General features: G+C 39.6%; 1 protein-coding gene across 7 annotated transcripts in view; it reads left to right on the forward strand.

Annotated features, from left to right (window-relative positions):
• LOC132406451 (EVI5-like protein) overlaps positions 1–13820 on the forward strand; it is a 255316-nt gene that overhangs the window by 143065 nt on the left and 98431 nt on the right. For 5 of the 7 annotated variants that reach the window (XM_059992145.1, XM_059992147.1, XM_059992146.1 and 2 more), the window contains one exon: positions 6152–6292. The exons of the other annotated variants lie outside the window; for them this stretch is intronic. In XM_059992145.1, coding sequence (XP_059848128.1) covers positions 6152–6292 — 141 coding nt within the window. The remainder of the gene's footprint in view (positions 1–6151; positions 6293–13820) is intronic. 7 annotated transcript variants of the gene reach the window in all.

Here is a 13820-nt window from a genome sequence, read left to right on the forward strand (position 1 = left end):
CGTGTTCTCTAATCATGTCCTCAGGCCTGGTTTAATAACAGATTTTATTTGTATGGTAAGAAACATCGCAAAGCACTTCAAGGAGCATAAAGAAAAAACTCTTAAACAATATAAGAGGACATTTGAGTAGTTAACCCAAACCCTTGGTCAAAAAGTAGTTTGATAAAGGAAGTAATATATATGAAAAGTTTAGAGGAAAAATTTCAAAGTATATAACTTGAACAGCTGAAAGCAGAGTTCTCCTTGAAGGAATGATTAATTTTTAGGATGATTCAAAAGAACAGAGGTGTCTTGATGAGCTGGAAGATGTTAGAGCTGAGGAAGGAAGGAGTGGAGTGAAAACCGAGGTAAAAATGTTAAAATTTATCATTGCTTATTCTGATGCTATGATGCTTCGTAAAGCTTAGAAGTGATAGAAGAATGGGAGTTGCTGCAAGTTGGAAGGATTTTGGATGACGTGAGGTTTATGTAACAACATTACCTACATAGAAATTTGGAAGTTGCTATTTGTTTTTCACCATTTTGCAATTTGGAACCTGGAGTGAATTCTGGTTCCATTTGTGTCATTTGGGAAAAATTTAACTTAGAATCTCCCAATATGGGTCATCCCTCACATGACTTTTGAGAGAGGATGACATCATTCCTCCTACACACTCTTTGGAGCATTACAGTTGAATATGGATTATTTTGTCCTGAGGATTTTACACTTAGCATACCTGGATAATGTGGTCCTCCCAGACCATTGCCAGTAAGTAAATTATTTCATTCTGGAGATACACAAACTCCAAACTGATATCTTTTTCTGCAACGAGCCACTTCCACCACCTCTCTCACCTGCACTTGTCAATTCTGTAATTTTTTTTCATCGGTTTTCCTCTGTAGCTTGCCAGTCCATGGAAGTTGCCTGCCCCCAATGTTCTCACTTCTCGTCTGGCATTCCCAATCCTTCCCATTGATCCATCATCATGTTTCAGCTTGGTAAGCTCTATTGGTCCATTCACCCTGCCTCTTCCATTTCCCAACCATAGTATTGATTTAATGGACATCCAGTTACCAAATTCTCAGTCGTGACATTACTGGGGATGAGGGAAGAGAATATTATGTCGGCTTGCTGGTTAGGGAAAGCAAGTGAAATTGTTGAGACAGCATGCCCACAAACTGCTTAAACCTGTTGGAAATGCAGGCAGAGGAGACAGGAAAATGAGACTATAGTCAAGAAAAGAGGTCATAGCTATTCTTACATTCCAGGATAATCCTGGAAAGGAGAGAGAAACACAAGGTCCAGTGTGCTTGATGTTCTCCAATCATATTTGGTGGAAAATGATGAAAGCATGCCATATTTCTTCTTAATGCAACCCCTGAACTCCAGTGGAGATGAAGCTGGACCTGGGATGGGGGCAAGGTGAAGACAGAGATCAGAACATTATAGATTTTGAGAGTATAATCAAGCACACTGATAGCATGACTACTGAAGAGCAAGTGGTTTGAGTAATTGAGATAAGGAAGTGCTGTTGTAAGTGAATTGGAGTTTTTTTTGTCCTCTTTTAACAAACATGCAAATATGGTTTGAAAGGGTAAGTGAAGTTTGTGTAAAAGAAGTGTTGAGGAGAAATAAGCAATGATCAGTGTTAGCCCAATCTACAATTGACACTGTTGGAGTAGTGAACTGTCAAGATCAAATGTAAGGTTGTAAATTTGTCTGGGAAATGCCGTATAAGAAGACTGAACATGGTGCAGAACAACTGGAGATAATGTTTGGATTCAGCAGAGATATGGAGGCTATGGAAGGAAAGTAATAAAAGATTCCAGGTGAGAAAAAAAATTCAGTTACTTTGATGAGGTATGGAAACAACCGAATGAACCACAAATGGAACAGTAATGGAAAAAAAACTCCCAATGGAATAGGAGGACATAGCAAGATGTGTGTTGTGAATTAGGAATATGTCAGTTGATAAGCCGTTCCTCTTGGATTTCAAGGAGAAATGAGTTGTTTATTAATGCAATGCACTGCCAGATGCAAACAATTATTTATTAGCTTTAAAGTGTCACATTCAAGGTGGTTTGTATTAACGACCTTCATGGATATGAGCAGGAAACTTTTGTTGCATTTTAGGAGTCTACCCTATTAGAAATGAGTAGCAGATCTATTGCTATAGCCAAGGTGAAAATCTTTGGTACTATTACTGTTTTGGGGTTTAAGCCTTTAGCTCTTAAGGGTTAGCTTTCTGTGAATTGTCTTGTGTTTGGAGATACCGTATGATTTCTGGTCTATGACACACCAGGGCATGCTGCTGGTACCTAGCTCCATTTCTGAGGGTGGAGACAAAACAACTGACCATAGAGGCTTCTGAGCACTGCCTTATTTCCTTCCCTGTGGTAAGATGGGCTGCTGGTGGAAAATGCCCATCTGTGGTTATCCATGGAGGTTAGCAGTGGGATCTATATTCAGTCCTAGACTCTGGGGTACTCAGTAGTCAAGTAGGACAGAAGTGGTTTTGTGGAAAGAAAGTTCAGCAGTACTGGGATTCTGAGAACTCAGAATATTTTAGCAAAGGCAAGTCATAGAAATAATGAATAGAGGTTACCACAAATAGGTTGGCGTTTCCTGGATGAGGCAGAGCTAACAATAGCACTAAGAATCTACCAACATTTACATTGTCAAAAGTTTAAAATTTCCACTCTTGTTTTCATTGAAAGAGAGCAAGTTGTTGCTTTTAGCTCACTAAGTGTTCATTATGCATCACATGTTGGAGATGAATGCTTTAAGGTCTTGCTGAGAGTTGATGGCCTTTTTTAAGTTTGGCAAACTGTCCAGTGAAATATAGAAAATTTATGCACATTTTGTGTGTTTATTTTCAGTTTAATTAACACCAGACAGAAAAGTCAATCTAACATACTTGGAATTTTATTTAACCCTGGGATGTGACATACTTTAAGTTTCAAGTGAATCCTCAAGGTGGGAAATTAAATGAGGAATCAAACGAACCCTCACCCTTCCCTTGCTCAACTTCCCCTGGTAGTACTCCCTCCATGTAGCACAGAAGGTAGGAGTACAAACCCCATCTACCTGCTCCTTTGGTACCCCCACCTTGAGTCAGGCTAAAAACATCTCCCTGTGGGACATGTGGAAATCCCCTCCCCCCACACTCAACTTCTGGACCACTTTTTCAACTTTTTCCACCTACTCCTGCCCTTCCAACAACCAAGTGATTTCCTGTCTGGTTTTCCTGACTGCCTACTCCCTTTGCATCTCAAATGAGGAAGCTATTTGTCATCTGAGTTTACACTGAGCTCTTTATAACAAAAATCCTCAATAACAACTCTTCATGCACACTTTTCCCTTTATATACACATTGCCTGTGGTCCTGCAAACTCTTGCAGAAATGTATACACATTGCCTGTGGTCCTGCAAACTCTTGCAGAAATTTAAAAATCCTTTTTTTGAATAATTCCACCCTTGACAATGCATTCAAGTCTTAGTGAGTTGTTATCTTAAAAGTAAAATGTTGGTCTATATTTGCTCATACTTAACCATGCACTTCACCATTTTATGAACCATGATCTGATCCTCTCACCTAATCCTCTGTTCTGAAGTGGATACCCTCAGTTTCTCCAGTCTATCCATCCAACTGGAATCACTTTTTGTGTCTTTTCTGTTGCTTCTCCAAAAACCTTTATATCTGTTTAAAATTTGGCGCTCAGACCTGAACAGAATACTCGAGCTGTAATTACTGCAGCAGTGTTTTATAAAGATTTATACTCCTGCTCTTATACTCTACGATCTCTGGTATCAACAAAATATGCAAGAATTACTCCAGATTTGTGTCATTTTACACCCTCCCCCCGTTAACCTTTTAGTAATTCTGCCCTCCAATTTATTTCCTTTTCTCACTCTTCCTACCTAAATGTAGCACCTCACATTTAGAATCATAGTCATAGAAAAGTACAGTGCAGAAACAGGCCAGTCGGCCCATCTAGTCCATGCCAAAACCTTTTAAACTGCCTACTCCCATCCACCTGCTCCAGGACCGTAGCCCTCCATACCCCTACTATCTATGTACCTATCTAAACTGCTCTCAAACGGTGAAATCAAGCTTGCATGCACTACTTATGCTGGCAGCTCATTCCATACTTTCCAACCCTCTGACTGAAGAAGTTTCCCTTCTTGTTTCCCTTAAACCATTCACTTTGTAAGATCTATCCTGGTTGGTCTTACCAAAGTGCAAAATCTTGCACTTGTTTGCATTAAGTTCCAGCTGCCATTTTTCACTCATTTTTCCAGATTGTGCAGATCACCCTGCAAACCATGATAACCTTCCTTACTGTCCAGTGCACCCACAGTCATGTTGTCATCCACAAATTTGCTGATCCAGTTAACCACATTATCATCCAGATCATAGATGACAAATAACAAAGGACACAGCACCTATACTTGCGGCACCTGACTAGTCACAGGCCAACAGTAAGAGAGGTAACCCTCTCCTATCACTCTCTGGCTTCACCCACAAAGCCAATGTCTAATCCAGTTTATCACCTCAATTTGCCCCCTCCGCCATTTCTATCTGTCTCTTCCCTTCTAGCACTGCCCATCTCTTGTCTCTGCTTCCATTGGCTCAGGCCTAATTGTTTTATAGTCTATTTCCATCCTAACTGATTGGGGTTTAACCTCAGTATATTGTCTTGCTATTAGTCTGTCTCTTTTTGATTTATTACTATGCGTCTCTCAGGTCTGTATCTTCAAGTTAATTGCACTCTGCAAATTAGGAAATTGTGCCTGTATGTCCAATTCAAGTTACTAACATATAGTATGTTGGGTATTGACCTTTGGGGTGGTTTGCATTGACCATAAACTCACTCCTGCTTTCTCCTGTTACTTGGTTAGTTATCTATCCATGGTGCTGCAAAGCCTTCCTTTTAAGGACAAGCTCACACATAACAAACATCTTCTGGAAGGTCTTGGGTACCAATTATACTTTCCACATCCCTCTCTCTATTACTATTCTGTCAGTATAATCAGGCATGGTTGCTTCTAATAAATTGTCACTGGCCTTCTCTAATGAGTCTATATTTATTCAAGTCACTGTCTGTTCTGAACTTGATTTTTAATATTTGGAACTTTGCTCAAATCTGTGTTTATACCGACTGGTTTATCATTACTAGATTTATCTGTTTTTGAACAAAGGTGCAGCATTTGAGGTTTTCCTGTCCTCTGGTACGACTCCTCCTCATTCCTATTATCCATCCCCAGTTCCCATATTTCTGTAGACCCCTCCTTAGCTCTAGCTCCATACCTTACCCCTACACCCACTTCGATCTCCTTTCCTCACCCCACATCCCACTGCCTCTGTCTATCTCGTCCCTTCCAAAGCTACCCCCTATCCCACCTTGACTCTGCATTCATTGGCTGAAGTCTGCTTATTTCATAATGTATTTCCATTTTAACTGAAGGGTTTTACCTCAGTGTATTGTCTTGGGAAGCCGTGCAACTCTTGCCATAGGTCAGAACTCTGCAGACCCCTGGTTACATTGTATCTTTCTTCTCTTGATGACTGGCTGCTCAATTATTGATGTTTAGTAGAGGGTATGTTCATGCACTTAAGGTTTTGTTTAGAAAGATGGGCATAGAACAGAATAAACTTACCGACCGGGTTTTGTGTGAAAAGGCTGTTGGAATCTTTCAGCACCTTTAATGTTTCTTTGTCTCCTAGTTTTTTCACCAGCCCTCATTTTCTCAGATCTTGAAGGCATTGACCTCTTGCCTGTTGTTTTACAGATTTAGTGGTGAAATGATGTAAGCTGTTACACCAGTATTAATTCACAGCCTAGCCTAATTTTTTTGCATCCTTTCCTATGTACAACTGATGTGCTGGCATCTTAGCTGAGCAAAGACAGAAGCTTCTTCCTTGTGTGTGACTCTGCTCAGCTCATTAGATCTCTGATCTCTCTGGGGGTGCTCTTTGTGCAATTTAGTTCAGGACTGGGAGAATTCGGGTTTAGTTCTACACTCTGGGATATGAACGGCCTCAAGAGGAACCAAGCTTGTTTGTTTTCCGAAGTTTTAATGGTAAATTAAGAGTGGAATTAGTTCTTCAGGGATCTGGAAGCCCATCTGTGTCGCTAATCTTTCTCTCCCTCATGGATTTGTCTTCAGGGACAAGTAACCAGGGCGCAGGAAGCCGAGGAGAACTACATCATCAAGCGAGAGCTGGCTGTAGCAAAACAACAGTTCAATACAGCCAGTGAGAAACTAGAACAAGCACAGAGCACCATTCAGGAGCTGAAGGAGCTCAGGGTAAGGAAAGGCAGGTCTGAGACGAATGGTTTAAGGATTTGTAACCAAAGCAATCCTGAGTCCTATTGTACCCTGGATGATCCTATGTGACACTGGCTCTCAAATCCTGTGAAACTAATCTCTGTTTGTTTTGTGTGTAGTACTTCACAGCAGGTTATTAGCCCACTGCAAATAATACCAAATACTACTCTCTGTAGCACCAGTCAGATTGAATTAGTGTGTGGGTTGCCAGTTACTGATAGGTAGGAATCAGTATAATTTAGCAAAAGCAAGTCAGTTGTGTTAATTCTATGGGCTGGCATCTATTCTCAATGGTCAAATTCTAAGTGGCTTACCAAGTTGTTTTCCATTTTTCTTTGTAATTATATCATGGACTGTCACTAGGGTAATTAGAGCCTTTTTAGCAGATCAAACCAGTAAGAATTGGGTTTGAAATCATAGTCTCTAAGAACTAAAGCAAAGCATGGGGTTCTTGTGTCATTCTAGCACCTTGATTGTTGCTGTCTGCTGCCAAAACTTTGCCTTTCTTATGTAACCAAGTTTATATTGAATTCAGTGTGCAAACTTATCCAGCATTGTTTTTCCATTGAGTGAGCAAAGGAAGAAATCATGCTGTATATTGTACTTTGTGTTGAAGTAAGCACCAGAGATATGTGCTAACGGACAATACATACTGGGGTGAAGCACAGGTGTTCCTTGTCAGACGGTTTAACTGTGCTTCATTACACTCTTCATGGCGACCAAACAGCCTTAGTTTAATTAAACAGGTGCCAGGGTTCTTGCAGCACTTGGCAGCATCTGCACTGTGAAATTTATCAGTTCAGATATAGGGAGAGGTTAAATGCACCAGCGGCAAGCTGTTGCTGTGGTCAGACACCACTCTCTTCTGAATGCCTTGTTAGGTGTGGGGCTCTATCTAGCCACAGCTTTCAAAATGCACTGCAGTTTCTAAATTCTGCCAAATTTGGTTTGGAGTGGAGGTGCAGCAGTATTCTCCTCATAAAGTTGTTCACTCCTCTATGTTTGTGGCCTGATTTATACTGGTACAACTCACTTCCTGCACCTTTTCATTTTGCTCATATCCCTTTCACCATGTTGAATAATCTGACTATTGATGTGGACATCGGTCTGCAGTCCTTCTGGTTAAAGAAAATTCTTGTTGAGAAAATCTTTGCTGAATTGAGCCTCCACATCTGATTCTGTTGATCTCTTTTCCTCAAATTATTTTGTAAAATGGAACTGAAAAATAAGTATCTTTTTCTTCTCTTTTTCTTCACTGTTAACAGTTTACTGTGGAGCAAAAATTATAAACAGCGCTTGGTAGTCTGTGGAATTGAAAGCAGAATTTACAAGTTCAGATCACCTATGGTAAACATTTTTATCTGAAATTTGGAGATTCACCTGAACTCTTCATACAGACTCCATTGTATAATTGCTTTGGAGCGATACTGAATGTGGGTTTAATGATTGTATAGTAAGTCTGAATCATTTCAATAATGTAGTTTGAAGTTGGCTGAATCATTTCTGATACCACATGCTTGAGTTTATTTTTTCACGGCCCCATAACACATCATTAACAAATACTACACTGGACACATCTGTTAATCTAAAACTGCTGGAAGCACTTAGCAGGTCAGCCAGCTTCTGTGGAAAGAACAGAAAGATAAAGTTTCAGATTGAGATCCTTTGAACGATTTCAAATTGAATTTCACCCTTCACTTAATAGTTCTGTGGTATGAGTTTAAAACTTATTTTTCTTATTATGGGAGAAGTGTATGAATTATCTTCTTAGGATACTTTCCTTAGCCATCAACGTCAGGCTTGTAGATTCTAGTATTAAGTTCATTTAAAATAAATATGAATGTCTTTAAATCTATATGATCAAATGGATAACCGTGCCTTTATATTCCCAGTATTGCTATAGTATACTTTATATTGGTGTTACATGAGGGCTTCAGTCTCAAGTTAAAAATATCTGTTTGCGGAAATCTAGATGCAAAATTACTACTCCTACTTTCATGAAGTTTGAGCCAAGAAAATAAAACTTCATTTTTATTGGTGTAAATAAATCTTTCAACTAAAATTGTTATTTTCAATTGAGTTAGCTAAATGGAATTATTAAAGGGCTGGATCTGTGTCATTCAAACCCAGTGATCCAGAACTGTAAAACACATCTAGGTACAAACCATATAAGGCTATTTTAAAGGCAAAACAAAACAATTCTGATTGAGGTTATCGACAGAATCCAATGCACGTCAGGGCTGGGAGGGTTTGCATTACTTCCTCCAAAGCAAAACCTAATTTCATGATAGTTCACTCCCAGATGAGCTCAGTGCCTTTTTTACATGCTTTGAAAGGGAGACTAAAACTACATGTGTAAATTCCTGCAGCATCTGGTGAACTGTCATCTCTGTCTTGGAAACTGCATTACAACATCTTTTAAGACATCCAACCCTGGTAGTGTACCTGGTAGAGCTCTGAAAACCTGTGCCAACAAACTGTAGAGAGTGCTCAAGAACACCTTCAATCTCTCACTGCCGCAGTAGGACTGCCACCTGCTTCAAAAGGGCAACAGCCATATCAAATGCCCAAGAAGACCAGGGTGAGCTGCCTCAACAACTATTGCCCAAGGCATTTGCATCTATTGTTATGCAGTGCTTTGAGAGGTTGATCATGGCTAGACCAATTTCTGCCTGAGCAAGGACCAGGACCTGCTGCAATTTGCCTACCCCTACAACAGGTCCACAGCGAATGCAATCTCACTAACTCTCCACTCTGCCTAGGATCACCTGGTCAATAGTAAGGCCTACGTCAGGCTGCAGTTTATTGACTACAGCTCAGTGTTCAACAATCATCCCCACAGTTCTAATCAACAAGCTCCAAAGCCTGGGCCCCTGTACCTCCCTTTGCAACTGAATCCTTGACTTTCATATATGCTCAAACATCATCTATAAATTGAAGTGATGACCCAACCGTTATTAGCAGAATTTCAGATGGTGATGTGGAGGCATACAGGAGCAGGAGATCAGCTAGTTGAGTGGTGTTGAGGGAACCCACCACCAGTCTACATCGAGGGAGCAGAAGTGGAAAGGGTGAGCAATTTCAGGTTCTTAGGTGTCAACATCTTTGATCCATCCTGGGCCCAACATATTGGTGTCTATACAGAGAAGGCATGACACTAGAAATTTGAGGAGAACTGATATGTCATCAAAGACACTTGCGTATTTCTACAGATGTAGCATGGAGAGCTTTCTTATTGGATGCATTACCATTTGGTATGGTGGGGCCACAACGCAGGATCAGTAAAAGCTGCAGAAAGTTGTAAATTTAACAGCTCCACCATAGGCACTAACCTTCCCAGTATCCAGGACACCTTCAAATGGCGATGCCTCAAAAAGACAGCATCTATCAATAGGAGCTGCCATCACCCAGGACATGTCCTCTTCATATTGCTACTCTGAAGGAGGGGTTACAGGAGCCTGAAAACACACACTCAACATTTGAGAAACAAATGTTCCCCTCCACCATCACGTTTCTAAATGGACAATGAACCGATGAACATTACCTCAGTACTTTCCCCTCTATTTTTGCACTAATTTAATTTATTTTTATATATATTTCTTACTGTACTTTTTAGTTTTTATTATTCTGTGTTGCAATGTACAACTGTCTCCAAAGAACAAATTTCATGACATATGCCAGTGATATTAAAGCTGATTCAGAGACACCAGTGGGAAGCTCAGTGTTTTGCTCATCCTTGTAATAAAAGTAGGAGATAAATGTTGCCATTAAGTGTTCCTGGGGGCCTCATAAAATCAAATGTATTTCATGACTAAGCCTATAAGATTCCTAAGCAGAACAACTCTTTTTTTTTGTCACAGACCAAGGGAACAATACTTTCATTCTGAAACTAAACCAAAGTAGCCAAATTCACAAAGTTGCACAAGTGCAAATAGAAGGATTGAAATCCTGTGGCAAGTAACATGCCACCGAACTCCTGTAACTCTGTCAATTATCTACATTAAGGAGAGAGATGAAATGCTTTCCACTTGCCAAGATAAATGCAACTCAACAACACTGGAGAAACTCAACACCGTGCAGGATATAGAAGCTGACTGATTGGCTCCCTATCCACTACCAATCACTCACTCCACTACCGAAACACAAAGCCACTGTCTGTACCATCTGCAGGGTGCAGTGTGGCAACTAGCCAAGGCTCCTTTGAAAACATCTTCCAAACCTGCAACCTCAACCAGCTAGAAGGAACAAGAGGAACATCGCTACCTGGAATTTGCCCTCCAGGCTACATGCTGTCCTGATTTGAAGTGACTGGATCAAAATCCTGGTGCTAAATCTGTAACAGCACGATGAATTTGCCCACAGCTCAAGGATTTCAGTGGGATATGAAGAGAGATTACCACCACCATCTCAAGGGCTTCAAGAATGGACAATTAAATCACAAATGAGAAAAATCTGCAGAAGCTGAAAATCTAAGCAACACACACAAGATGTTGGAGGATTGATTAAATAGACAATTAAATGTTGTGTCAGTCTGTGTGAAGCACACATCCTTGAATGAAATAACAAAATGTAAATAGTCAGCTCATGCCTTCGTTGCTACTTTAAACACAATTCCAAGTTTTATGTGGATTAGATGATAGCATTCAAAATGACTATACATGCAACCCAACTTTAAGTCAAGGTAATGGAGTGGTGATCTGCAGTCAGGCTTTCAATGCAGCCTAACTTTAAGGATCTGAAAGAGGCCAAGCTCAAGGCATCAGTATCTGGATTTGACCACTCAATGATTGGAAACATTGCAGAGAGGAGTCAAGGACAAAATTTTGTTGTCTGAATTGAAAAGAACAGTTGATTAATTTGTACTTTATAGGCTGGAATAGAGATGTTCAGGAAATGAAATATTTGTTTGAATTTTTGTTGTGATTTATATAATTTTTGCAGTGAGCATAGATTTAATTTAGTAAAAAAAATTGAAGTTGATAATAGTAGTTCTCATGAACTGATCGACATATGAAATGTACCTGCTGAAAGAATAATAGAACTGGAAATCCTGCTAACTTTGGAATCAATTGGACCATGAAATTTGTGGATATGTTTATTAAAGCTAGTCGAGTGGCTATCTTTAACCATGAGAATTGAGCAATTGCAGTTTCACAGAGATTGAACCTATGAAGGTCAGATTCTAATACCTGCTACCCTTTTAATTTCCACTTTAAACTTACAACTATTTGTCTCATGGTTCATTCTTATGTTTTGCTCATCATTGTAAATATGCATTAAAATATATTGGGTCTCTGGTTTTATGTCTTTAGCCACTGAATTTCCTGTCCATCTCTCCCTTGATTGCAGGCTGTTCTGTAAATTTAAGAACATACCATGAGAAAGAACAAGGATATGGCATGTTAGTCCTCAGGCTTTCTCAGCCACTCAATAAAACACCACCTGATCTGTTCTTGTCAATGGGTTCCATTTTTTGCTTGTTTCCCATAACCTTTGATTTTCACTTATAAACATTGTTTGCACTCTTTTAGCCTTGAAAATGATCAGTGATGGCACCTTCTGGGTTGAGGTCAATGAATTCCAAAATTTGTAATTTACAAGATGAACTTCTCCCTCAGGTCAGTCTCCAGTAGGTGACTTTAATTCGTCAAACCTCTGGGCTTAGTTTCAGGTGTGAAGCATTCGCTTTTAGCACCTACATTGTCAGTCCTTTCAGAATCTTGCATTTCAAAAGCATTTATTAAAAATGTCTATTACAACAGGCTCTGATGCCTGGAATTACTGGACTCTTAAGTGTTGGAATGTTGCTTTATGTGTAAACTCCAGAATTTTGTCTGGTTATTTTTTTTTACCAATTAAAGAAAACTGTTTACAATGTGATTCAGTAAGGAAATAGCTTTTCACTGAAAAATCAACTCTGTCAGCCTTATGAGTGAAAGGAAAGGTGGGTGATTTCTGACTTGCATCAAAATTGCTAACACGTAATCTGTTAGTTCTGAAATAAACCGTATTCCTATGCAGCCTTCTTATATTCTTGCCAATGAGTTACATGGAAGATGTCTAGGAAAATGGATGGGTAACTTGTTTAAAGAGCAGTTATAGTAATTCTAATAAGGAAAATAGATGAGAAATTTGGTTGTTGACATTAGTTGGCCTGGCTTCTCTGAGAAGTCCACTGTTCTCTTTCAATTAGATTCATCTGATTCATTGCAGAAAAATGAGATCTCTGTTTCATGTCTCATTTGGAATATAGCAGCTCTTAGCAATGTGTGACTCCACTAATACTCTCTGTTCATTTATGCTAATGCATTTTGAATCATCACATTGTTGTTAACTGACTGTTGGCTTGTCTGCTAAGAATAATGACTGTTGCTCTCCCAATGTTGGCAGTCATTCTGAATGATTCTGTGTCTTTGGAAATGGAAAACATATACTATTTTTATTTCAGTGACTTTTATTAAAATCACCTGAGCTGCTTCAATCCTAAATATTGTTGCCAACAAACTGTGGGCCTGTTAACGAATCTTAGTTATCTGATTTACATAAAAGGATGCAGTCAGTGACTCTGGAGAAGGTGCAAAGGAGGTTTACAAGGCTAATAGTAGAAATGGTAAAGATGATCGGCCCAGGAATTTGTTTTCTTCTTCAGCAAAGAAGGCTGGAGAGTGATGGGATATAGCTGTTCAGAATTCAGACGGTGCACTTAAGGAATTTAGTGTCCTGACGCAGTTAATCCCAACTCTGTCGACCCTCCTGCAAGGAAGTATTGTTCTGAACACCACATTTTGGTTTTATTTGATTCTCAATCCCTCTCTCTTCATTATGAATTGCTGCACAGAAGCAATTTTTTTTCACTGACTCTATCATAACTTTAGTTAATTCCATTATTAATCAGTAATCTGCCCATCATGATTCTGTCATTCCAGCATTCAGTTCCTCTACATTATTCTTCTGTGGTGCCAGTACCACTGGTTTTGCACAGATTAATCTCTACATCATGGTTTTCTGCCTTCAGTCCGCCTATTTTAGTTTTATTTTTCCATTCCTTCCCATCTCAAACAATCTAACATGGAACAGGCCCTTCCAGCCCACCAAATCACGCTGGCCAGAAACCCACCGATTTAACATTTGCCATTTATACGGCCCAGGTTCTTATTTACCCATTTCATTACTTTCTTTCATGTATGCTGACTTAACAGAAATTCTGTTGCTTTCATCAGAAATTTTATGACATCGCCATTGAATCTCTGGGCATTCATGCATATTTAAGCTGCTTTTTAGCCTTTCTTGTGCAAGTTTATAAACCACTCAAAATGCTGCCAACAGTTTCAAATCTCCGTGTTCGAGCTCAGGTAAAATGCTGTGCTCTCCGTCTTTTTCTCCAAGCTTCCTCTGTCCAATCAGTTATTTTTCCCTCATTCCATCCACCCTGTCTCCCTGCTTATTTTTGGTCCTCGCTTCCATTCATTCTGCTTTGATATTGAACTCACTCAGGCACTTCCGTTTC

This window comes from Hypanus sabinus, chromosome 16, assembly GCF_030144855.1.
Source record: "Hypanus sabinus isolate sHypSab1 chromosome 16, sHypSab1.hap1, whole genome shotgun sequence".
In the NCBI taxonomy this organism is placed as follows: Eukaryota; Metazoa; Chordata; class Chondrichthyes; order Myliobatiformes; family Dasyatidae; genus Hypanus; species Hypanus sabinus.